Source organism: Sus scrofa, chromosome 14 (assembly GCF_000003025.6).
Source record: "Sus scrofa isolate TJ Tabasco breed Duroc chromosome 14, Sscrofa11.1, whole genome shotgun sequence".
NCBI classification, from domain to species: domain Eukaryota; kingdom Metazoa; phylum Chordata; class Mammalia; order Artiodactyla; family Suidae; genus Sus; species Sus scrofa.
Genome location: NC_010456.5, coordinates 129,111,011 through 129,137,072, shown reverse-complemented (window position 1 = coordinate 129,137,072; position 26,062 = coordinate 129,111,011). Strand labels below are relative to the sequence as shown.

The window sequence follows — 26,062 nt, the reverse complement described above, 5'->3', positions numbered from 1 at the left end:
GGCCTTGCCCGCCTGGGAGGGGCTTGAATCATGCCCGGGAAAATGACTCTGACATCCCACAGTATTCCTGCTCATTAGCTGGTCATCGGTTCATTACACAGAGCTGACAGGACCCCGGCCCCAGGCACATCCCTGGCTACAAGATTCCAGACAGCCACCGTGTCTCTTCATCAGCTCCCTAGCCTGTCATAGGAGAATCCAAGTATCACCTCCCACCAACTGCTACAGGAGGATAAGATAAGCAAACAGTGCCGGTTGCTGTTGAAGCAAACACACAGTGCCACACACCCAGAAGAACCCCGCCTAACAAAGCAGGCGCCCCAGGGGAGATTTAGATCAACCCCAATGCTGCTCAGGGCATGAGGAAGAATTCCATTCTCCACACTTGCCTCCTCCTCCCACCTGCAAAAGTTCCCATCGTGGCAAAGCAGAAAGGAATCTGATGAGTATCCATGAGGATGCAGGTTCGATCCCTGGCCTCACTCAGTGGGTTAAGGATCCGGCGTTGCCGTGAGCTGTGGTGTAGGTCGCAAACACAGCTTGGATCTGATGCTGCTGTGGCTGTGGTGTATGCCCACAGCTACAGCTCCAATTCAACCCCTAGCCTGGGAACTTCCATATGCTGCAGGCCTGGCCTAAAAAGCAAAAAAAAAAAAAAAAAAAAAAAAAAAAAACTACCACCCAGAGGGCCTGTCTGCCTTATATACCAAAGCCAACAATAAGAATGTAAGCTTTTCCCAAAAATCAAATGCATATTTGAAAGACAAAGACACTTCATCACCTAGCAGAGACAAAAAAAAAAGTGCACTAAATACACTAAGGCATTTATTCACAGTTTCAGTCAAACTAATCAGTCAACAAATGAGTCCAAGAAGAAATTTTGAGAATCATTTGAGCAAGATGGCTGGAATAATCTTATGACTTATCACAGTGAAATGCTAAGAAGGACAACCCTTGGTGAGATCCAGAGGGCCTGGCATGTTCATTTTTTTTAATGATTTATTTCTTTATGTTCCCATCAAATGGCCTTACATTTATAAGACACAAACTGTCATCCCCCTCCAATGGAAATCTTTGTTTTTCTAATTATAATAAAGGCTCACTGCATAAAACTCAGGTTTTTGCAACCTCCATTCACTATGTTGTGATCATCTCTCCGTGTCAGTAAGAATAGATTCCCAAAATTCTTCATGACTACATATGAGCCCATTCTTTAAATATGCCACAATTCTTTTTTACGGCTGCTCTTTCAGCATATGAAGGTTCCCAGGCTGGGGGTGGAATTGGAGCTGTAGCTGCTGGCCTACGCCACAGCCACAGCAACATCAGATCCAAGCCTCGTCTTCGACCTACACCACAGCTCACGGCAATGCCAGATCCTTAACCCACTGAGCGAGACCAGGGATTGAACCTGCAACCTCATGGTTCCTAGTCGGATTCATTTCTGTTGCGCCACAACAGGAACTCCCACAATTCATTTTATCAAGCCTCTACCAAAGGTCACTGAAACTGTTTCCGATGTCTATTATAAATACCCTTTACTGAACAAGCTCCTGCATAGCACTTGTGCATTGATTTTGCCTCTTTCCAGAAAATATTTTAGAAATGGAACGTGAAGGCCAAGGGTTACACAATTTTAAGCTTTTTGATGTATATACTGCCAAACACTCCTTAAGAAAGACTTACTAATTTACACTCCTATCAGTAGTGGAAATACAATGTTTGAAAGAACTTATTTACCCACACTTCCTTAAAGAGGCATTATCGATGTTTAAAATCTCTGCCCGTCAAAGATTATGCATATATAAGATTCTGCTTTCTAGTGAGATCGAGGGTAACTTCTTGTATCCTCACATACTGCACATCTCTTTTTTCCCCCTAGAAACCACCTCCCCACTTACAACCCCATCCCCTCTGGCTGTAACCAGAGCCACCAACCATGTCTTCTGACTTCCCCCCATGGCCTGCAATCTAAGAATTGATGCCTGCGATCTATCCTCACTGTGGAAGAGAGATCCACTGACAGAACGCAGGCCAATAGGAGTCATTCCTCAGGATTTGTCTTATCAGAATGGAGAGGGAAATACCAGCCTCCCTGCAGTGGTGGAAGCAATAAGATGCAAAACCCAGATACGTTTCTCCAACACAGGGAGAAAGCTGTGAGGACATGGGAAGTGGGTAGATGAAGAAGCAGATGTGAGCGATGGAGAGAATGGGTGTCCAAGTTCCAGGTCACAGGGACCCTGAGGCCATTCTGGCCCCTGAACTCCCCACCCTCCCCATGAGGTGCAAAGTGCCCAGTATCCTCCCAGATGAGCTCCTATTGGTCTGCATCATCCTTGTTCAGACCAAATTCCTGTTGCTTGAACCCAAGACTCCTGCCTAATTAATATTATCTTCTTTACACTTCTTTCTTCTTTTATGAATTTCTTCATGTTCTTTACCCACTTCGCTACTGGATATTTCCTCTTTCTGAATGATTCTTTTTTTGGACCACACCTGGGGCCTGCAGAAGTTCCAGGACCAGGGATGGAACCCGTGCCACAGCAGTGACAATCTTGGATCCTTAATCTGCACAGCCACCAGAGAATCCTCTGAATGATTTTTATGAGAGTATCATCTAAAGGAAGGCTATTTTCTCAGCTCCTCACTTGACTTTTAACTTTTATTATGACCTTTTTTTATTTTGCACCATCCAATATGTGGATATTTTTTCCTTATGACAGTACCCCCGAACCATAAGAAGTATTCATCTCCATTTTCTTCTGGAATGTTTGTAGTTTCACTTTTAAATACTTTAAACTGGTGTTCTCTGGTGGCCTAGCATTGTCACGCCATGGCTTGGGTCACTGCTGTGGCACAGGTTTGATCCCTGGCCTGGGAACTTCCGCATGCCATGAGTATGGCCAAAAAACAAACAAACAAACGAACAAACAAAAAGCTCTAAATCTTCAATGCATCTTTATTTTAGCAAGTGTCAGGCAAGAATCTAACATGCTTTCCCCAGTGACTAGGTACCCAGTTATCTCAACACTGTTTGCTGAGTAAGCTGTTCTTTTACCATTGATTTGAATGCTTCCCTTATTATATACTAAATTTTTGCATACACTTGGGTCATATCTGAACTTTGTATTTTATTTATATTCTCTGTCTGGTCTCTGTAATTTTTAGGGCATTATCCTCATATGATGATAATGATACTAAGGCTAAGCTACTCGTTTGGTGACCTCAGACAAATCAGCAACAAAGACAAACCCAGATCACCAGTCTCCACCTTGTACCAATTCCAGCTGTAGAAAACTTACGCAGGAGAGAACCCACCAACCAGCATCACCCTGGTCTGTGAAAACTGTGCTCCGATTCGACCCCTAGTCTGGGAACCTCTCCATATGCCAAGCAAGGTGCAGCCCTAAAAAGACAAAAAAAAAAAAAAAAAAAAAAAAAGATAAGGCAGACATCTAGACTGTACACTGCAAGCAAATGAAGAAGTGGGTCAGGATTTGCCAGGAACCCACAAGAGCACTTGGCAGTGCCCTTGCCCGTCTCTAACCTCTTTCCCTGTGGGTGACAACAGTGTCCCCAACCACAAGTCTTGAAAAGAAGGTAATGCCTAGCAATCTCTAACTCCTTGCAGGATGTCACCAAGTCCATGACAATGTTTTCATTACTCATGTCTAGATGGAAAATTCTTACATTCTCTCAATACTATTATTGGGGGGGGGTTGTCTTTTTTTTTTTTTTTTTTTTGCCAGAGCACTGTCTGTATTTTTAAGCTTTCCAGGAGGACGATTATTTATCATAATAACACAGTGCAAAATAATCAAACTGTTTATTTTTTTACTTTTGATTTAATTTTCCTTTCTATAATCCACTTAAGAAAATATTAGAATCATGCATTTGCCTTTCTTAGATTGCAGGCTTCAGTTCAATTAGCAGCAATGAGTTTTGTTTTGTTTCTGTTTGTTTCTACTACATGGGTAACTCCTCCCAGCTTCAATTCTTTCCTTGGGGTAATTTTCATTTTAATGTGTAATGCCTGCCTTTCAAATTAACATCACATCTTATTCTGAAGTACCCACAAATGAATTACTCTCAGTGGAATATGCACTAGCAAATTCTCAAGATCTGAAGGGTGAGAAGAGCTCCAGAAAGCACTTGGACAGAGGTGTGCATTTACACAGCTGAGTAAAGTGTGGCTCAGAGAGGTCGAGCAGTGCACCTAAGCCCACACAGCGTGCAGGTGGCACAGTCTCCCTCCCCTTTTTCACTAGAGGCATTAATTGCGCTTTCAATGAAAACCGCACATCTTGGCTTAGGTGCACTTAACAGCGAAAGACGATACCATTTTACCTTGAAAAGCAAACCGGTGGGTGTCTTGACCCCGCCTCCAGGAATTTATTAAACTGCTTTTTTCCTTGAGCTACGTCAGGGGTGAGCAACACCACATCCCGATCTGCTGAAGGTGTCTGTTATTTGAATGACGTGCAATGAAAGCAGAGACCTGGGAATCCGGAGGCAGGGTCTTGATATCAGTTCTACAGTGGGCATCACAGCTGCCTTCCAACATTAGAAGGGCCCCCTCGGCAAAGGGTGATGCACTGATTCTGGATGCCTCCAAAGAGCAGAACCAGGACGTTGTGGGTTAGTGCTGCACAGGCACCCAGGCATGACCACAGAGGCTGGGCTTGCCATTAGCATTTGGGGAAGCAGAGGGAGACACAAGGAAATAAAAAACCCAAATATACATATTTTTATTAAATTTTTTTGTCTTTTTTTTTTTTTTTTTTAGGACCATACCCTGAGCATATGGAGGTTCTCAGACTAGGAGTCGAATCAAAGCTGTAGTCAACGGCCTACACCACAGCCACAGCCACACCACCAGATCCAAGCCACATCTGTGACCTACACCACGGCTCACCGCAACGCCGGATCCTTAACCCACAGAGTGAGGCCAGGGTTCAAACCTGCATCCTCATGGATATTAGTCAGATTCTTTTCCATTGACCCACAATAGGAACTCCAATTTATTATTTTTTTTAATCCAGCAGTTCTAAATGGAATGGCTGCTCATGGTGTGAGTTTCTGACACTGAAAAGGTTTGAGCAGCAGGCAGAAACCAACCAGCTTCCCTAGCAGAAACCAACTGCTAGGGAAGCTTTGGAGGGTCCTATTAGGGGAGCCAGGTTGGAGTGGAGTCATCTCAGAAGAGTCAGAAAACCCTGAGAGTTTTCAAAGAAGTTTTTAAAATACAGATGCTCAGGTGTTACCCAGGAGCTTCTGATTCAGAACATCAGCATGGTCAGGGCTGTGTGTTATGGGGGCAACTGTGCCCCCCTCCAAAAGAAAAAAAAAAAAAAGAGAGCGCTGTTGAAGCCATACCCCTCTGAATGTGACCTATTTGGAAACAGGGTCTTTACAGAGGTGACTGAGTTCAAACGAGGACGCTGGGGTGGCCCCAGGCCAACATGACGGATGTCCTTAGCAAAGGGGGAGTGTGGACCCGGAGAGATGACCGGGTGAGAGACGGAGCCAGCAGGGGACAGCCGTCGACGAGCCACTGCCGGCGGCTCCCAGAAGCCAGGACAGAGGTCTGGAAGAGATCCTCCCGAGCACCTTCAGAGGGAGCGCGGCCTGCCCACAACTCGATGTTGGCCTCCAGAACTGTGAGACAATAAACTTCTGTGGTTCTAAGCTGCCCATTTTGTGGTACTTGGTAGCCCTAAGTGGCCCCGGGGAACTAATGCAGCCTGGGAGTCGGTATTAGAGCCAAACTGCCTTGGAGGGGAATCTTAGGCCAGGCCCGCTGGGGACACGGCCACTGCCCTGGCCCTGCACCCGGCCACCCCCGTGGGCTTCCCTGGGTCCCAAGCCCCCTCCCCTGGGGAAGAAAGGAGTGGGCTCCAGGATGGGGGGGCACACGCAGACTCAGCATCCCTGGAAGGAGCAGCCTTTCCCTCCTCCCTGCTGCTGCCAGGCACGGGGCGGGGTGTCCCCCGAAGTGCCAGCCAACACAGCCACAAACGCCTCCAGGAAGAAAATGCCACCCTCTTCCAACTGGTACAAAAACACTGAAGACCCGGGACCTTGGACTGCGCCCTGAGGCCAAGCTTATCTCAGAGGGAGATAGAGTGGGGAGGCCGGGCCAGGGACTGCAGGCACTAGAGCTCGTAATTCTCAAGGTGGGACTCGAGGGACCTGCCCTGAGGTAAATCACATGCAAACCTCCAGTCAAAGGGGACAGGAGGGGAGGGCAAGGGGAGGGGGGACTGGCATAGGGAATGATGTGCCAACAGGGACCTGTGGTGTAGCCAGAGAACTCTACCCAGTATTCTGTAATCATCTATATGGGAAAAGAATCTGAAGGAGAATGGATATGTGCATGTGTGAAACTAAATCACTTTGCTGTATGGCAGAAATTATCACAACCTTGTAAATCAACTCAATACAACTTTTTTTTTTTTTTTTTTTTTTTGGCTTTTTAGGGCTGCACCCACAGCATATGGAAGCTCCCAGTCTAGGGGTCCAATCGGAGCTGTTGCTGCCGGCCTACACCACAGCCACAGCAACGCTGGATCCTTAACCCACTGAGCGAGGCCAGGGATGGAACCCGTGTCCTCATGGATACTGGTCAGGTTTATTACCACTGAGCCATGACGGGAACTCCCCGAGTTCAACAAAACTTTAAAAGAACTCACAGAATTCCACAGAGGAGAAAGGGTACCAGCTAAGAGGCAGGAGGCAAAGGACATTATGTGGAACCAACAGCAGCACCTTTGAAAGAATGAGGAAAGGGTACTCCTTCCCTGAGATGCATTTATAAATCTACGACCTCAGAACTCCAGGTTCAGACGCCTCCCAAGAGTTTCACAACACATGAACAAACCTGGAAGTCCTTAGGGATGGGAGAAGATGTAGTGAGTTAGTACCAGAGGAGGAAGTGGTCCTTGCGGTGGGAACTTGGAATAGCACAGTACCTCTCTAAGTTTGATTTTTTCTTTCTCAAATTAAAACAACAACAACAACAATAATAATAGCTTGCCCTGTGGTGATAATCAAAAGAGAGAAATACGGGACCACCTTGACAAAGCTATGGGCTGGGTATCCGAGTCTGTTCCCTGCCGGATTCACATATACAAAACTCAGTAGCAATTACAAAGTCACTGCCAAATAAAGTCTTTGACGGAACTTGATTTTCCTAATCCAAGCTTTGATGACTGGGGTGGGGGGGGTAGTTTAAGTCCCAAAGGTGTCAAAAATGTCACATCGCATGTCCTCATGTGTATCATGCTTTTTTCTCATAAGAAAATGTACTCTGTACATCCCTAGGATGACTTAGCCCCATTTAGAAATTATCACTCTTTTCCAAAAGTAGGGAGTAAGGGATAGAGGGTGGGGAGATGCTATTAGGCAGCTACTACCTGGGGCGGCGGCGGGGGGGGACCCTAAATCTTTAAATAAGTATATAAAGATGTTATACAACGACGAGAATATTCACACACTGTTTATAACACAGTTAAAAACTGGAAAACTAAGTGGGCCATTATATGGGCCACGTTAGATATATTATTAAACTGCTCCAAGACAATCAAAGACATAGACCCATTTACAACCAGATAACCCTAAGGGTCTGGTAGAAAACACCCAGCATTCCATTGAAGTGACACTCACTCCATTTCCAAAGTCTTTCACAATTTTTCCTAACACCCCTCCGTTTCATGGGAAACTATAAACACAGATACTACAACGCATTGTTGACTGAAAACAGCTGCAGAAGCACACGTATGCTAAGATCCCATGTGCGCAAAATCTATCTGTAGGTCCACGCAACACACACACACAGACCTCTGGAAAAGCGTCCACCTAAATGCTGACAGTATCTCGGAGGGGTGGAACTGGTAGCAGGGGCACATGGGAGCAGGGAATTTCTGACTTTCTTTTTTGGGGGCGCTTTAGGGCAGCACCCACAGCATATGGAAGTTCCCAGGCTAGGGGTCGAATCGGATCTGTAGCTGCCGGCCTATACCACTGCCACCACAACATGGGGTCTGATCCACGTCTGCAACCTACACTACTGCTCACAGCAACGCCAGATCCTTAACCCTTAATCCAGGATCAAACCTGCATCCTCATAGATACTAGTCAGATTCTTTTCTGCTACACCACAATGGGAACTCCCGAGATTTTGACTTTCTTCTTGATGTTTTTGCACTGTCTTTGGCGCTGTCTTTTTGCGCTGTCTGTGCAAACATGTGAAAACCTGCAAATTTACAGAGAAGGCTGCCTCCTATTTAACTGTGAGTCTCAGCAGCACACTCGATTCTTTTTTAAACGTCTCACATACATTAATCCTGATGTTCCCATTAGCTGGTAAAAGTATTGAGGGCAGCAGTTGTGACGGAGCAGAAGGAATATCAGAGTAGCAGAGTTCCCATCATGGTGCAGCAGAAATGAATCCCACTAGGAACCATGAGGTTGCAGGTTCGATCCCTGGCCTTACTCAGTGGGTTAAGGATCCCGCGTTGCTGTGGCTGTGGTATAGGCTGGCAGCTGTAGCTCCAATTCAATCCCTAGCCTGGGAACCTCCATATGCTGCGAGTGTGGCCCTAAAAAAAGAAAAAAAGAAAAAAAGAATATCAGAATAGAAACTGGGCCTGCTGCTGGGCCTGGGCTGTGTAGCTAGCAGGTGCTTCAGGACAGGGCCGTTCCCTCTTTGCTGTGATTCTTCATTTATAAAATGGGGTAGAATGGCCTTCTCTGGTGGCACAGTGGGTGAAGGATCCAGCATTGTCACTGCAGCAGCTCAGGTCACTGCTGTGGCCTAGGCCCTAGCCCAGGGACTTCCGCACGCTGTGAGCGTAGCCCAAAAAAAAGTTTTTTTAATAAAAAATACATGGGGAAGAATAAAACACACCTCATAGGACAAGATCAAATAAAACAATGGGCACAAAGGTCTCTATCCCTCCTGAATGATTCTGTTAGAAAGACGGGAGACTCCACGGCTTCCTGTCCCCCTTCCAGAGCCTAGCATGGTGCCCTGTACACAGAAGAACTGACTGAAGACTGGATTTCTGACACTAGGGAAGATGCAGCAGTCAATCCAGGGCTATTCTCCTCAGAGTTTTGCTTGCAGAACCCGCCCCCGCTGCTGGGTCTCTACTTAAGGCAGACATTTAGACATTTAGAACACAGGGGCCCACCGTGGGAGAGTGAAATTACAAGCAGACACAGGTCCGCTTCTCTCAATAGGCTCCTCAAATCCTCGACCCCCTTCGCAGTCATTCCTGAAATGTTTGTCAGCTGCCCAAAAAGACTAGCGAGAGGACCAGGCACCAGGACATGGGACAATGAGCCACCCACCGGAACGTCAAGTGGGAAGTGCTCCTGAAGGGAAGCCAAAGACGAGCCCTCGCCGTGGTCACCCCTTGAACTGTCAAGGAAATCAGGTCTGTCCTTCTTTAATTTACATCCTGCTCTATGGTATAAGAGAATTAAGCTTTAATTTTAAAAAGCCCTCTAATTGGGTACTACTGATGGGAAGACATCTGGGGCAAATATCTAGGCCTGGTGCATTCCACCCCAAGCAATGGTTAGTGGTTTGGGGAATGAGTGTGTGGCAGCATAACCAGTGGTTACTAATTGTTATATAGCCCAGGGTTTGGCATCATCCATAAAGCCCTGTCATGTCGGCCCCTTCCTCTTCAGAGAGGATTACAGGATTGACTGTTTAGCAATCTTTTCTCTGGGCTAACATACGTTTTCCTTGTCTTAATTGGATCCAGCCTCTTTGCCCATGAGCAAAAAAGGCAATTTTTCTATAACAATTCTATCCTTCAAGTGCCAGGTCATCAGCCATGCCTGGGTCTGGAAGGATCATTGCTTGGCTTCCTATTTTCTTTCCATTTGCTCAGCCCCGTTCTAGCAGTGATGCGAAAAGCATGTGAAGATCGTGTCCTAAGCTACCTTCCCTTTAGCCAAAAAAGGTCTGAGTGTTATCAGCATGAAACATCTCCGACCCACACAGAGCCTCAGAATTGGGGAAAACTGTTTGCCCTGAATGTTTGGACTAATGCAAATATTTATTTCTTCCAAAACAAGTAAAACAAACCACTTCCAATTTGGGGGTGGGGGTGGGGAAGTCTGCCAGACATTTTTCACAGTTAAGACAAACATGTGGAAAACATTTTCCAATTTGCCCTATACCCTTAGCTAATCTTTCTTAACCATGTTGAATCATTTCCTAATTTACCATCTACTGTGACATCAAGGCCACTTCTTGAGGCTCTCGTTTTCTCGGCTCTTCCCTTTTCCTCCACGTAACTTAGATAAAGCATCAGCCAATCGCTCTTTTATTTTATTTCATTTTGGTCTTTTTAGGCCCACATCTGCTACATATGGAAGTTCCCAGGCTAGGGGTCAAATCGGAGCTACAGCTCCTGGTCTACACCACAGCCACAGCATCCTCAACCTATGCCGCAGCTTGTGGCAATGCCAGATCCTTAACCCACTGACCAGGGCCAGGATCAAACCTGAATCTTCACAGACACTATGTCAGGTTCTTAGCCCACTGAGCCACTACGGATACTCCCAGTCAATCATTCTTGAATCAAGATTTGTTGCACACCTATTATGTTCCAGGTACACACTCATCTGACGACTGACAGCCTTTCTAATCTGTGACTGTAGGCTTAGCAGCATCACCCACGATAGTACTTGGCTTAAGAAAAGTGGGATTTTTTTTTTTTAATTTTATGACTGCATCTGCGACATATGGAAGTTTCTGGGCAAGGGATTGAGTCCAAGCAGCAGTTTCGGCAACACCAGATCCTTTAACTCACTGCACTGGGCTGGGGATCAAACCTACACCTCTGCAGTGACCTGAGCTGCTGCAGTTAGATTCTTAATCCACTGTGACACAGCAGGAACTCCTTTTTTTTTTTTTTTTTTAAGAAAAGTGGGATGTTGAGCTATCTTTGCCATTCGAGTCTATAGTCCAATTCTTTGTACCCACCCCACCCCCTTTTTTCTAGAACTTGAGGTTTCTTCTCAGGAGATGTTATCTAAACACCCCAACAAGCATTTCCTGGGTGCCTGAACAGACATCGTTAAAACGGAGCAGAGTGTGTTCCTTCATCAATCATCAGAAAGTGGTTTTTCCTGGGCCATTCTCTGACCCGCCTCCATTTCACAAGAGGTGCTAAGACCTGAGCCAAAATGGAATTCCGTTTTCAAAGGAGGTTTCCTAAGACCTTTCTTTTATCAGATATGCAGACCAATTACACTGGCCGGGTTCTCTCTACTCTGAAGTTGGGCCATTCTATCCTTCACCCCACCCCCACCCCCACGCTGCCTTCCCTTCCTGAAGCGGTTAAGCACAGAGCTTCACCTTCTCTGCAGGAACAGATCAAAGGCTTAACTTTCTGTCCCTTCATTACTGGGCTGGTGACATCATACTGCTTCCTCTCCAGCAAGAGGTCTCAAGTTTGACAGCAATCCCAAGGGAAGAGACTCCAGCTCACAGAGATCTTTGAAAAGTAAAGCTGCTAAATTAATGCAAAACACACACACACACACACACACAGAGTCTGGTTTCTAAAAGGAAATACCCATAAGGTTAACCCTGAAACATGGAAAGGGTTAACCCTGAGAGATTATCTGGGGAAAAAGGCTGCTTCACACATTCTCTTTGCAGGGACTGGTGGTGGGGGAGATGGCCTGTGACCTGGGGGAGAACTCACTCCGGTAGGCTTCCCCAGAGCCTCCACCCCAGCTCCCTACTTTTTTTTCTTTTTGGCCGTACCTGTGGCATGTGGAAGTTTCCAGGCCAGAGATCAAACAAACCCACAGCAGCAACCTGAGCCACAACAGTGCCAACACGGATCCTTAACCCACTGCACCACCAGGGAACTCCGCCCCCTACTTCTTTATTAGCGAAGAAAGCTGCAGAGACATGAGCATACACCTAAGGTACCACTATCAGGCAGAGGTGCTTGGGGCAAGGATCTCTCAAGGGGTAACAAGCACCCAAGGATGGGGGGCTCAGTGCAGACGAGACCTGCACGTGATAGGCCGATGTCAGCAGGAACTGGCCTGCCCGGTGCCCATGTCTTGGCTCTGCTGAGGAACGGAAGCAGCTCAGCTGCCAGTGATGTGCCCCCACCACCGCCCATCTCGTTTAACCCTCTGTCCCTCAGGGATAATTCTTTGGCTACTCAAGATTCTCCCCAAGCCCTGCCAGGATGAAGAAGAACTTGGGCTGATCTTGCTCTTTGGGTGAGTGGTACATGTGAGGTGCAGGGAGGTGGGGCAATGAAGGGAAAGGGGGAATATAGGTGATGGGCTCCAGAAAGGCCTGCAGCCAGGGGTGCGGGCACATACAGGTGCACGCATGCATGTACCAAACGTATATATTTCCCCTACACAATCACAGGTTCATTTGAACTGATAAACAGTTTTAGTTTTTACATGGAAACACCAACCATGAGGTAGTCATTCACAACTTAGTAAGAATTACTTTATCCAACCACTCTCAGTTAGGCATTTGGCTGAAATTGGGGTCTGGGAAGGCACTTAGAGTCCCATGTTGCTTCTTTCCCCAGGGAATCAGAGAGAGACCCTCTTCCTCGTCCACAATGGCAAATGTATTGCAGTTTTTGCAAAACTTACCACCCTGAGAAATGGATTTCATTTCTGGTCTGGGGGCCTCGTGAGGGTTTTTCGCTTCCATTACAACAGAAGAGGGGAACGATGTCTCTTGGAACATTAAAGGATTTCAGCAAGTTTCTCCAGAGAAGTCCACAATTTAAGTAACCCTGGACAACTGACTCCCTTTCTTTTGTGTCGCTTTCCCCATCTGATAAGCAGGGGTGACCCGTATTCTGGAAAGTGGAGAACAGACAAGTGGACCCACTGAGATGCCTTGGGGCAGCCCAGGCACTGGCAGCCAGTGAGCTTCTGCCACTTCCCAACACAGGAATGTTCTTATCTGTTTATCTTGGTTTCTTTTACTTTCTGCACAGGCCACCCCCCCACCACCACCCCTAAATTGTCCTTTGAGGTTTATTTCATTGTTGCCTTTTAAAAAAATATTGATATTCCACAGATTACGAATTCCTAGAGACAAAACAGGCCCAGTGGAAATAAGCCTAATTTATTACTGACTCTGTCAGGAGGAGGTTACCAGTTGACTCTTTGGCGCAACTTCAAATACTTTGCCTGGACACCGAAGCACAGCAACTGTTTTACTGTTTCCAAAACTTCTGTTGCTTTCTAAGTGTGTTCTAACCGGGGAATCGTTAAAATGTTTCAAATCTCACAAGACACAGTTTTAAGCAGAAATCATTTTTTAAAGTGGGTATAAGGACAGTATGGTTTTTGACATCTTTCTTGTGATCTTCTTTCAATCCGTCTTGTTCAAAAGAAATGGAAACCCTTACATTGGTTTTATCTATTGTCCTGCTCATTTTCGACCCCCTTTTTAAAGTCCATAGAAAGGGTTTTCATTTCTTCTTTCTGTGGAGTTACTGTACACACAACTTTTTTCCTTAATAAAACAATGGTTTTAAAATATCCTCGCCTGAGGAGTTCCGAGAAGGAAACGGGGCTCTCTGTGCATCTATAACGTGCACTTAATTTGAATCGGGACAGTCAATTGCTCAACCTAGGCAAATTTCCCAAGATATGAAAAACAAAGGGAAATATGGGTGGCTCACTCCTGCCACCAACATCTCTGATTGTCTACCAACTGCATTTTTCTCTGAAGTGACTTTGACCCCATCTCCATTCTCCAGTCTTTTTTTTTTTTTTTCAGGGCCGCGCCCACAGCATATGGAGGTTCCCAGGTAGGGGTCGAAACAGAGCTGCAGCTGTTGGCCTACACCACAGCCACAGCAACGCCGGATCATTAACCCCCTGAGCGAGGTTAGGGATCGAACCTGGGTCCTTGTGGATACTAGTCAGATTCGTTTCCACTGAGCCATGATGGGAACTCCTCCCCAGCCCTTCTGTCTCTCTCCCTCTCCTCCCCCTGCCCCGTTTCCCTCTCTGCCCCTTCTGTACCTTCTCCCAATTTTCATGTTAGAAATTATGGGGTTATCACACTCTGATTTAGTTCAACATGTACAACTCTAGAGAATCGCTTTCCGAGTCAACTTTCTGCCACGCTTTGATGGTTCCACATCTTCCGTCTCTAGCACGGTGGCCACCAGCCATATGGGGCTGCTGGGCACTTACAATGTGAATGGTGAGCTCAAGGAATGGAATGTTTAACTGTAATTAATTTAAATGTTTATTTTATTTTATTTTGGCCACACCCACAGCATGCAGAAGTTCCGGGGCCAGGGATCAAGCTGAGCCACAGCAGTGACAATGCCAGATCCTTAACTGCTGAGCCACCAGGCAACCCCTTTTTTAATTTTTTTTTTTTTTTTTTTTTTGGTCTTTTTGTCTTTTTTGTTATTGTTGTTGTTGCTATTTCTTGGGCCGCTCCCACGGCATATGGAGGTTCCCAGGCTAAGGGTTGAATCGGAGCTGTAGCCACCGGCCTATGCCAGAGCCACAGCAACGCAGGATCCGAGCCGCGTCTGCAACCTACACCACAGCTCACGGCAACGCCGGATCGTTAACCCACTGAGCAAGGGCAGGGACCGAACCCGCAACCTCATGGTTCCTAGTCGGATTCGTTAACCACTGCGCCACGACGGGAACTCCTAATTTTTTTTTTTTAATGTAAACAGCCACATGTAGTCAGGAGCCACCGTGTGAGACAGCAAGCACATCTTTAGAGGACCAGAGAGACATCTTTAACACTTGCAGGTCATTCCAGGTGACAGGCTATACCAGAGGACATGCTCAAGCCAATCCCAACAAAAACCCAGAAAGGAAGGCGGCCTCCACCAACTTTACTCCAGACCTGCGGCCCAGGCTGCTGCCCTAGGAAGGCCTGGAAGGTACCTGTGCTCACCAGTTTCCTCTTAGATCTTCTTATTCCTCAACTACAGGGCCTCTTGCTACTGTTTTTGGTGGTTTCCATGTGTAGGAACTGACCTTCATAAAGACACAGTGTTTTGGAAAATTAGCAGCTGTCTCCCAGATTCAGACTAATCCCTCAAGTATGACTTTCGAATTATCCTGAAATCATGTTTTGGTTCCTCAGGCTATGTCCAAGTTCTAGGCACAGCAAAGTAGCAACAGAGAGTTCCCAGCTAAGCAGACCACACCACAGTCAGCTTCTGCTCTTCGGGAAAAATAATTTGGTTCTACTCATATCTGATTTATCAGCTGAAAAGCCTAACATAAAAATGATGCCCAATTTCATCTCTTCACCCACCTCTAGCTGCATCTCTCCAAGGCCAAATATCCAAAATGAGTCCTTCAACAATCAAATGCTGAATGAATGAATGAATGATTTTACCCTTGTAAAAACGTCAGAAGACAATTTAAGAATGGTTTTCTCAGAGTTCTCACTGGGGTGCCATAGGACGCAGGCTCGATCCCCGGGTGGCACAGTGGGTTAAGACTCTGGCAGAGCCGAAGCTGTGGTGTGGGTCACAACTGCGGCTGGCATCTGATCCCTGGCCTGGGAAGTCCATATGCCACTGGGCGGCCAAAAAAGAGAGAAGGGTTTTCTCCAAATGAGAAACCAGGGGAGGAGGCAAAGTCTAGTTGGGCCATTACTGCTTTCTCTTCAAAAGATAGCATGATTTATACTACATGCAGTGCTTCTCCACTGTCTGGATAGTACTAAATTGATCAATACCCCCAAAAGATAAAATTTTAAGAAGTTTTATTTATACAGTAAAATCATCTCAATATTTAGGATGTTTTTAAATAAAATTTTTCAGTGAAATATTACAGGATAAGTTTCAAAGTAGAAGTCACTCCTATTATGTAAGCCCACATAATGCATTTTAAGCATTTAAAATCACTTTTTTTTGGGGGGGGGCTTTTTAGGGTCACAGGCTAGGGGTCTAATCAGAGCTATGGCTGCTGGCCTGCACCACAGGCCTGCACCACAGCCACACCAGATCTGAGCCTCTCCTACAACCTACACCACAGCTCATGGCAACGCCGGATCGATCCTTAACCCACTGAAGTAAGGCCAGGGATCGAACCCTCAACCTCACCATTCCTAGTTGGATTGTTTCCACTGTGCCATGACGGGAACTCCAAAAATCTCTTCTTAAAACCCTTTTTCGGAGTTCCTGTTGTGGCATGGCGAAAACAAATCCAACTAACAACCATGAGGTTCCGGGTTCAATCCCTGGCCCTGCTCAGTGGGTTAAGGATCCAGCATTACCGTGAGCTGTGGTGTAGGTCTCAGATGTGGCTCGGACCCAGCGTTGCTGTGGCTGTGGTGTAGGCTGGCAGCTATAGCTCTGATTTGACTCCTAGCCTGGGAACCGCCACATGCTATGGGGGCAGCCCTAAAAAAAAAAATAAAGAAAAAAAGAAACCCTTTTTCTTCACTGTTCTTTTTTCTTTTTTTCTTTTTTTGGCTGTGCCTCCAACATGCAAACGTTCTCGTCAATCCCAAGCCACAGCAGTGACACCACCAAATCCCCAACCGCTAGGCCGCCAGGGAACTCCATTCACTATTCTATTTCGAAGTGAGGTGTGGGGCTGCGAGGTAGCAAGACTGAAGAAATTCCTGAAGTCTTTTTATATGTCACCTGTTTTTAGCCCCTTTCTATTGTTTCCTCAAGTTTCACCTCTGAGTTGCATGATTTACTACGGTGAGATCTTTCAGGAACCATAAGACATTTTTTATTTCAAAAATGTCTCAATATGATAATGCTTTACATTAAGCCACCAATTGTCCATGGTCCCGGAACCGTTTTGTTAGAACACTATAATTTCTTAAGTCTGGGTTGAAGGTCCCTTGGTAAAGGTCACTTTGGTCCTATATTGAGCGCTTTCCTGAAATTCACTTGAATGGTATGAAAGTCTTTGGCCCAGACCCAGAGGGTATCATTTAGCAAAGCCACTACAAGAGTTACGGCTGCCGAAGACATAAGTTAAACAAGGATTGTTTGGGCACTGGAAGAATCAAGCTTTGGGGCGTTTAGAATCTGACAAGAAGCAGCTAAGCTACTGAAAGATGACAGTCTTGTGGGCATTTATCTGATGGTTTGAAAAACAGGCGGCAAGATTAATTAAAATCATCACTGGAAAGAAAGCGAGGCCTCTGGAAACATGTGCCTTGGGTCTCTCCACCTCCGAGTTGTCAGTATGGAATAGAAACTTAGAAAAAGTCAAAGGCCAAAAAAAAGAAAAAGATAAAAGCCGTTTTATTTCATGATGGCATTGGACTTAACAGGCCCAGCAGCGTCCACCACGCTGAGCCGCCCGCCGCAGGCGGAAGACGGATGCTCTTCCGTGGGAGCCGATTGTCGAAGGTGGATCGAGCCGGCCTGCCGACGGCAGGAAGACGGCTGCGGGCTGCAGAGACATGCCAACGTTCTCATCACGGAAGACACAGGCATTTCGGTTTTGTCCCCCGTGAACGGGGGGTACAAGGGAAAGAGGGGAGAGCGGCTGCCCCTAGCCAGCTGGATGCAGGTTCGCTCCCTCCCCCAGCCCTCCGGAGCCTCTGCCAGCCCTGAGCCTCTGCCAGCCCTGAGCCTCTGCCAGCCCTGAGCGGCACCTCTTCCCGGGTCCCTAATCTTAATCATCAGGAGGGTCCAGGCTGACAAGTCACAGAGATATCTGAGCAAGAGGGCCTCGCGTATTCAGCTTTTCAAACATCCTGACCAAGGGCAAAGTCATTACGTTTCCGACGTCTCGGCTCCTGTGCTTGGTGCCCGTCAGTATCAAGCTCAGGAAAATGTGATCAATACTCCCTCTGTCGTCTTTATTGATCAACTACGGCCACTGCTGGCCTGAGAAGAAAGGAAAGGTGCCCCCTGGCAAGATTTCTTCTCAGCACGGCGCACTCTCGGGTGAGGCAGCGGATCCAGAGGATGAGAACAACACGAAAACCTTGACTGCAACAATAAAAACAAAAGGAAACCCAACGGGCACTCTGCAAACTCTCTCTCCCTGCTGTAATTTCAGCACTAGCTCGCCTGCCAATTTTCTGAGATTTCTGAAATGTAAATAGATAGATAGATAGTCTGGATCTCTCTTCATTAAATGCTTAATCACTTAGCTCATCACCATAAACTGGCATGAATTCAGTCTCAACTTCTTTTTTTCCTTAACCACCTCACTTTTTAGGAGGCATCTGAATTCCTAAGAGTAATCAAGTTGACGTTTTCTCATGAAACCAGAATAAACAAACAGCCCACAAAATCCATTCGGGTGCTTTAAAATTTTGAACTCAGATCTCAATCTTTTTTTTTTTTTTTTTGTCTTTTTTAGGGCCGCCCCCGAAGCATATGGAGGTTCCCAGGCTAGGGGTCTAATCGGAGCTGTAACTGCCAGCCTATGCCAGAGCCACAGCAATGCAGGATCCGAGCCATGTCTGCAACCTACACCACAGCTCACGGCAATGTCGGATCCTTAACCCACTGAGCAAGGCCAGGGATCAAATCCACAACCTCGTGGTTCCTAGTCAGATTCATTAACCACTGAGCCATGATGGGAACTCCTCAATCTTTTCTTATTTCATTTTTCTTATTATTTATTTATTTGGCCACACCCACAGCCCATGGAAGTTTCCAGGTCAGGGATCAAAACCATGCCACAGCAGTGACTCGAGCCACTGCAGTGACAATGCCAGAGCCTTAACTTGCCCCACCACAAGGAAACTCTCTTTTCGTTTTTCTTTTTTTGCTTTTTAGGGCCAGTGCAGCATATGGAAGTTCCCAGCTAGGAGCTGAGTAAGAGCTCTAGCTGTGGGCCTACACCACAGCTACAGCAACACCAGATCCGAGCCACATCGGCAACCTAGACCACAGCTCATGGCAACACTGGATCCCAACCCACTGAGCATGGCCAGGGATCAAACCCGAATCCTCATGGATACAAGTCAGATACATTTCCACTGTACCACACGGGGAACTCCTCTTTTCTTATTTCAACACAACTATCGCAAAGGTACAACTTGCTCCTACGTTTTCTAATTACTAACAGTGAATCATTCTTACTCTAATCCACTTACAGATTTTGTTTTATTGCCATATTCATGTTTTCCACTTTATACATGTATTATTACAGTAAAAATTTGAACTTACATACAATTTAGAAGACATCTGCCTTTAAGGATACAAAACAATAACAAAAGATAGACCCCCAAATTACCCCACCAACATGAACAACTACAGATTCCTTTATAGCATTTGAGAGTGTGTCTGTCTTTCTTCAAGGCCTGTTTCTCTACTGTTTGGGACAAATGTGATTTTTACTTGAAAGCCACATTTTAAATTGTTTACAATGTGTTTTGTTAAGTGAACTGAATTAAATTTCACATTCACCAATTATGTTTCTCATCTCTAACCATTCACAAGAATCTTCAAGTAAGAAGTAGTTTTAAACATTCTAAAGAACTCAGAATTTTAAAGATGCCATAAATTTTATATTAGATAGTTCACTAAATGGACTGGGATTTTCATTTCTGAATATTTGAATAATATGATTATTTGGAGAACTACTTAATTGAAAAGAATGACTGAGTATATGAGAACTGAGAAGAAAAAAAAATTGATTTTATTTCTTCTTCTTTTTTTTTTTTTTTTTTTGTCTTTTTACCATTTTCTTGGGCCGCTGCTGCGGCATATGGAGGTTCCCAGGCTAGGGGTCCAATCAGAGCTGTAGCCACCGGCCTACGCCAGAGCCACAGCAACGCGGGATCTGAGCAATGTCTGCGACCTACACCACAGCTCACGGCAACACCGGATCCTTAACCCACTGAGTGAGGCCAGGGACCGAACCCGCAACCTCATGGTTCCTAGTCGGATTCGTTTACCACTGAGCCACGATGAGAACTCCTAAATTGGTTTTATTTCTAAAAGCTTCCACACTAATTAGAATCTATGTGCTCAAATCTTTAATAAAGACCCAGCAAGAAGAAAGTGAAAACATTTAAAATCAAGAACCTAAGACAGAAAGAGGGACGAGAGATGCAAATTTCAAAATCAAGATTCCATGTAAATGATTCATTTTTCTCTTTCACATGTCGGTTCCTCTGAGTCTTTATAGGCAAGGCTCTCTCCATTTCAAAGGCATCGTCAAGAGTTACTTTCTCACTATGAGATGACTACCAAACCCTCAAAGAGAAATTGAAAAGACTTTAAAAGGAAAAGGAGTTCCTGTCGTGGCTCAGTGGTAAATGAATCCAACTAGGAACCATGAGGTTGCGGGTTCAATCCCTGGCCTTGCTCAGTGGGTCAAGGATCCGGCGTTGCCGTGAGCTGTGTGGTGTAGGTCACAGACATGGCTTGGATCCCTCGTTGCTATAGCTGTGGTGTAGGCCAGCAGCTACAGCTCCGATTAGACCCCTAGTCTGGGAACCTCCATATGCCGCAGGTGCAGCCCTAGAAAAGGCAAAAAGACAAAAAAAAAAAAAAAAAAAAAAAAAAAAGTAAGCAAAAGGCACATTTTTAGAACTTTTAATCACTATAATTTCATCGTTCCATATACACTTCCAGACTGTAGCTCTCTTCCCTAAGGTTCTGAGAAAATCAATTTGTTAACCTCACAGACAAAAATATCAGACGGTGAGTTCACCTCGGTGGAAAAAAAAAAAAAAGCTGGGGAGACCAAATTGGAGGAGAAAAATTGACAACACTTTGCCCACTCCAAGTAAAACATTTTAAAAGAAGCAACCGAACGCTGAGAGAAGAGCAAGCTCCAGGCAAACGAACATACAGCGCAGCAAATCTAGGTAGCTGGATTCCCGGGGCAACAGGAGAAACCAGTGAAACTTGCAAAGCCTCCAACCAAAATCGTGATCTCCCAGTAAAAAATTTCAGAATGGAGGGAGGGTGAAAACTTTCCCAGTCCCCGAGCCCATAGCTGTACAACCATATCCCACCACTAGGTGGCGGCGGCAAAGGCTGCCAGCGGGGGGCTGTTTTCTCCCCGTCTTCCGCTCCAGGACGCACAGCTCAGTTCAGGAGAGAACCCACCAGCCTCTCACCTTGCTCGAATTTGTTAAATGTCGGGTTATGAAAAAAAAGAAAAACATTCAGCCCTTAGATCCTTAGGTCACCAAGTAACAGCCTCTCCTAAAAGTGTTCACACCAAGGCTGAACGATGGGAGGGACCGACCTGCATATTTTCAACTCCGCTGGAGTTGTCAAAGCAAACCTTCCAGGTTACTGCTTTAAAGACAAGTGAAGCCGAAATTACGGTGTGAACCCTGGAGAAGCCGCTGGGCTGTGCATCACCTACTAACTCTTCGTGTACAGTGCCGCAAGGTGATGAAACCGGCTGAATAAACATGAATCGTTTTATTGTTAGCCAGAAAGTCTTCCTTCATTCATCAAAGTGGGTGAATGAAAATATTAAAAAGGTAAGATATTTTCGTGGGCTATTCCCCCAGTATTCTTCTGAAGTCAAAACCATAGTCAGGCTGCGTTCTACCGTGGGTGTCAAATAAAGCCTCCTCCCATGAAAGGGAAAACCACTTCCCCCTTCATAAAAAGGCTGCACCCAGAGCTCAAATCTTGGTAAAAGAGATGTTACATAAATTCCAGGTGCTCCTAAATATGTATGTTTACCTCATGCAATCACTTCGGAAGCATCTAAGTTTCTGCGCCACTTTCTCTTTTTCTTTTCTCTTTTTCCCATCTCAAGGAAGAGTCAAAAAGTGTTTATATTCTTGACTTGGAATCTTACCCACTCCATGAAGATATTCCCTACCAGCCAAGTGCAGAAAATCTAATGATTTGCATCCGAAACGCATCAAGCATCAGCACACTTACCTTTCTCTTCTTAACTGAGCCAAAAAAAAAAAAAAAAAATTCACTTATCTCTCCCCCTCCCCAAAGGGGGAAAAAAAACCTACCCCTGAAATCCTTCATTATTTTCTAGGTGATCTGTACAGTCACTCTCTCTTGTCACTGTATGAACAAACGAATTCCTCAACATCTTACTTTGCCATTAAAAGGCTTCTTTCCACACGACGGGATTTCCCTAAGAAACATTCCCAGCGGATGGTTTCCAGCAATAGCCTATATCAACTCTGCCTGCGCAAGCAAAGACTTGGCTTCTGCTAATTCCACCCCCACCCCCAGCGCACACCAATTCACTCGCACAACCATCCTGGGCCGACTCGAAAAAGCTATTTCACTTGCATGTTTGCCCATCTCTTCCTGAATGAATGCTTTTCCAACTGACCTTTCAACAGCTGCCGAGATGGCACGATCTGCTAAGGTTAGAGCTGGAAACTAGGGGATATTTTAGCATCCTAATCCCTGCAACCTCAACGTTTCTCCTTCTCTGCCCAAGTCCAGATTCCCTGAGCACTAGGGCAGGAACCCTGAAGTGTTTGCAGAGCAGCTCTCTGAGGTGTCCTGCTTGCGACCAACTCACTGCGGGCATCCTGCATACTCACAGCCCCAGCCCACAAGCCGCCCGACACCCGCACCCCGGCCCGCGGCGAATGCGCCAGGCACCAGCCCTGCCTCTTACCTTCCCTGGCTTTCAGCAAGACCGTGTTGGCCACGATGTTTTCCAGCTCCATTGACAGTCGGCGGTCAGCGAGGAAGCCGGCCGGCGGGGCTGTCAGCTCCTAAGGGTGCTGCCGCTGCTACTGCCGCTGCTCGGGCTGCTGCCGCTGCTGCCGGAGCCGGGAGCAAGCAGCCCGCCTTGCCTACCGCATTATTCCGGCTCTTATCCCTCGGAGTTTTCCCCCTCTGCAAAGAGGAGCCGCCGCCGCCGCTTCTTCCTCCCTCTGTGTCCCCCCTCCCCCCTCCCTCAACTGTCTCCCCCCACCCCCCACCCTCCGCGTTTCTCTGTCACTCCATTCTCCTCCCCTCGGGCTCCCTCGGATGCTTTAATGCCTCGGATGCTTCTGCCTCCCCTCTGTCCCTCCCGGGGGTGTGGTACTAACTGGCTCGGGCGGCTGCACAGCGCAGGCGCCAGGATGGGCCGCGCCTCCCGCCTCGGCGCTCGCGGCGCGGGGCCTGCTGGGACTTGTAGTACCAGAGTCCACGAGCCGCCCTGAGACTTGTACTCCGAAGGCGGGCGCGGATAAGGGGTGGTCCGCGGCTGCGGAGGGTAGCGGGAGAAGCAAAGGCAGTCCGGCCGAGCCGGAGCCCCGGATTCGCACGTCCACGCCCGGGGCTCCGGCTCGCCCGCTTCCGGCCCTCCCGAGAACCCAGAAAGCGAAGAGCACGGACCACGGCGGCGGCGGCGGGCGAAGTGCTGCGGCCGGGCAGGAGCCGGTGCGGGTCCTGGGCGCCCCTCGGAGCGTGCCCGGGGTTGGAGGGAGGTCAAGCCAGCCCAAGCGCGCGCTGCACCCCCCTTCCTCCCGGTCACGCCGGGCCCACGCGGGGGCTGCAGCCCAGAGGCGGTGGCCAGGCGCGCCCGCGGGCCCTGGACGCGGCGACCGGCCACTGTGCGCCGTCTCAGACGCACACGCGCTCGGTTGCTGACAAAGGTGTACTTTGTTTCCTCCGAGGGCGCGAAGGGGTCTATGAGTCGGCGGCGACTCGGCACCGGCAACCGCGCAGCCCGAGCGCCCCCTGGCGGCCTCGGGGTGGATGTGCAGCGGCGAGTCCACGCGGACCGCGGCACCACCTCCTGGCCCTCTGCGCCTGGAACCTCCCGCGCTGCCGGGCTGCAACTCTCGGCGGGGCGGGGGGCGTGCATTCCGGCGTGGTAAGCGGCTGGTCCTGTTAATAACCTGCCTTCCAGCACCCGAGGCCCGCAAATGACCGCTCGTCATTACATGCAAACTCATTCCCATCAATAAAAACACAGATGGAATCGCTGGAGTCAGGAACGTTAATAAGAAACAGCACCCGGCCGGTATTGGGAATTAGTTTTCAAATTCTTTGCCTATTTATCTTGGGGCTCTTAGCGCTTTTCCACTGTATGTTCAGGACATCAGACCCCAGATCTGCGCTCAGCGTCCCTTGCTTCGTCTCAAGGCCCCCGCTCCTGGGAAATGGGACTTGGGACACCTGGGGTCTGCGATGAGTTATCCTCCAGTCTAGTTGAGGGGAGGGCTGGCCCTAAGGAACAATGAGGCCTTTGCCTCATCTGCATCCTGAAGGCCGGATATCCGTTCAGAAGTCGGGCCCCGGGCCTTCTGTGTCCTAAAGGAGAAAGCCTTCCAACCCCAGGGTTGCCTGGAAGTGGGAGGGAGGCGCCCAGAGAGAGAAAGGGAGAACAATTATTGTGCACTGGAGAAAACAAAGAAATGAATAGACTCTCCAGGCCTTGGAAACGTGGACGGTCACTGATTTAACAGCGCAGGATTGTCTTGTTTCGTGGTAGAGTGTACCCACCACCACCACTTCCTTGTATCTGCATATGGGTCAGTGGGTCTCCCTGGGCCTCACAAGTCTTGTCTGCAAAGTGGGGGCAATAACAGTTGGCTTGTCAGAAGGCAGGGAGCAGAGCAGATGACACCTCAGGCATCTTCCACTCTAAGAAATTATTCGAAGCATCCCAGCCTTGGCCTTGGCTTACATGTGCACCTGCCCAGAGCCCTAACTTACAGTGAAAGATTCTCTCAGACAGAATCCTAGAGCTGGCAGTATCTCAGAGCTCACCAACCAGTGGGCTAAAATTGAATACCTTTAGATGGCTAGTGCTCCACAAAGGCCTTCTCAAACTTTCTTGTGCATACAGATCACCTAAGGGATCTTAAAATGCAGCTTCTGTTTCATTTGGTCCAAGGTGGATCCTGAGAGTCAGCCATTTCTAACGAACTCCAAGCTTCAGTCAATCTTGCTGGTCCATGGACCACACTTTAACAAAGCTCAGCAGTTAACCATAATCTCCACTACTCTTTACTCTCTTTCTTTTTCTTTTCTTTTTTTTTTTTTTTTTTTTAAAGGCCAAACCTACCACATATAGAAATTTCTAGGCTAGGGGTCAAATCAGGGGTGCAGCTGCCGGCCTATATCACAGCCACAACAACGCAGGATCTGAGTTGCATGTGCTACCTACACCACAGATTGTGGCAACTCTGGATCTCTAACCCACTGAGCAAGGTCAGGGATGGAACTCGTATCCTCATGGATACTATGTCAGGTTCTTAACCCATTGAGCCACAGTGGGAAGTCCTCTATTGTCTTATACTCAGCCTAAATCACCAGTGATTTTTACCTATGTGAAAAATTTATGGACTACTGAGTTTGCAACCCTGGAAAATCCCTGCCTTCCCAACCCTCCTCTTCATTTTATAGATGCAAAATATACCCTTAGAGAATAAGTGGGTTCAGCATGGTCACTCAGCAAATGAAAGTCTATCGACTTCTCTCTCTGCTACCAGATAATACATACTGTCTACAAAATAAATAGCTGTACTTCAAGTATCTGGGCCTCGGAGTTCCCGTCGTGGGGCAGTGGTTAACGAATCCAACTAGGAACCATGAGGTTGCGGGTTCAATCCCTGACCTTGCTCAGTGGGTTAAGGATCCGGCATTGCCATGAGCTGTGGTGTAGGTTGCAGATGCGGCTCGGATCCTGCGTTGCTGTGGTTCTGGCGTAGGCTGGCAGCTACAGCTCCAATTCGACCCCTAGCCTGGGAACCTCCATATGCGCAGCTGCGGGCCAAAGAAATAGCAAAAAAAAATAATAATAAAGACAAGTATCTGGGCCTCTATAAGGAAAATAAGATATTCCAATACAATCATGGAATAATAATGGCTAGATTTTCTGGACACCAGCTGTGGGCCAGGTCCTAAGCTATGTGAGTGCTTTACATGGATAATTTCACCAAACACAACATTAGATGAGGTGGAAACATAGCTCCACTTTACAGATAAAGGTTCGGAGAGGTTTTATAACTTGCCAAAGGTCACACAATGAAGGAGCAGAAGAACTGGGATTTGAACCTAGCAGTCTGACTCAGAGTTTAGGCCCTTAATTTCTGGTTAGCAGGCGGGCCGGCAGAACTGGGTTGCAGTTGTTCTGGTTGGCTGATGGCCCTGGCAGTGAACTCAAA

The 26,062-nt window shown here is 47.2% G+C and overlaps 1 protein-coding gene across 2 annotated transcripts in view; it reads right to left on the bottom strand.

Annotated features, from left to right (window-relative positions):
- GRK5 (G protein-coupled receptor kinase 5) overlaps positions 1 to 23,140 on the bottom strand; it is a 237,203-nt gene extending 214,063 nt beyond the window's left edge. Inside the window, exon 1 of one of the 2 annotated variants that reach the window (XM_001928584.6) lies at positions 22,573 to 23,140. In XM_001928584.6, the coding sequence (XP_001928619.1) occupies positions 22,573 to 22,624 (52 nt within the window). In that variant the 5' untranslated portion in view covers positions 22,625 to 23,140. Of the gene's footprint in view, positions 1 to 21,946; positions 22,505 to 22,572 lie in introns of those variants that run through there. The other variant, XM_021073444.1, reaches the window with a different exon arrangement.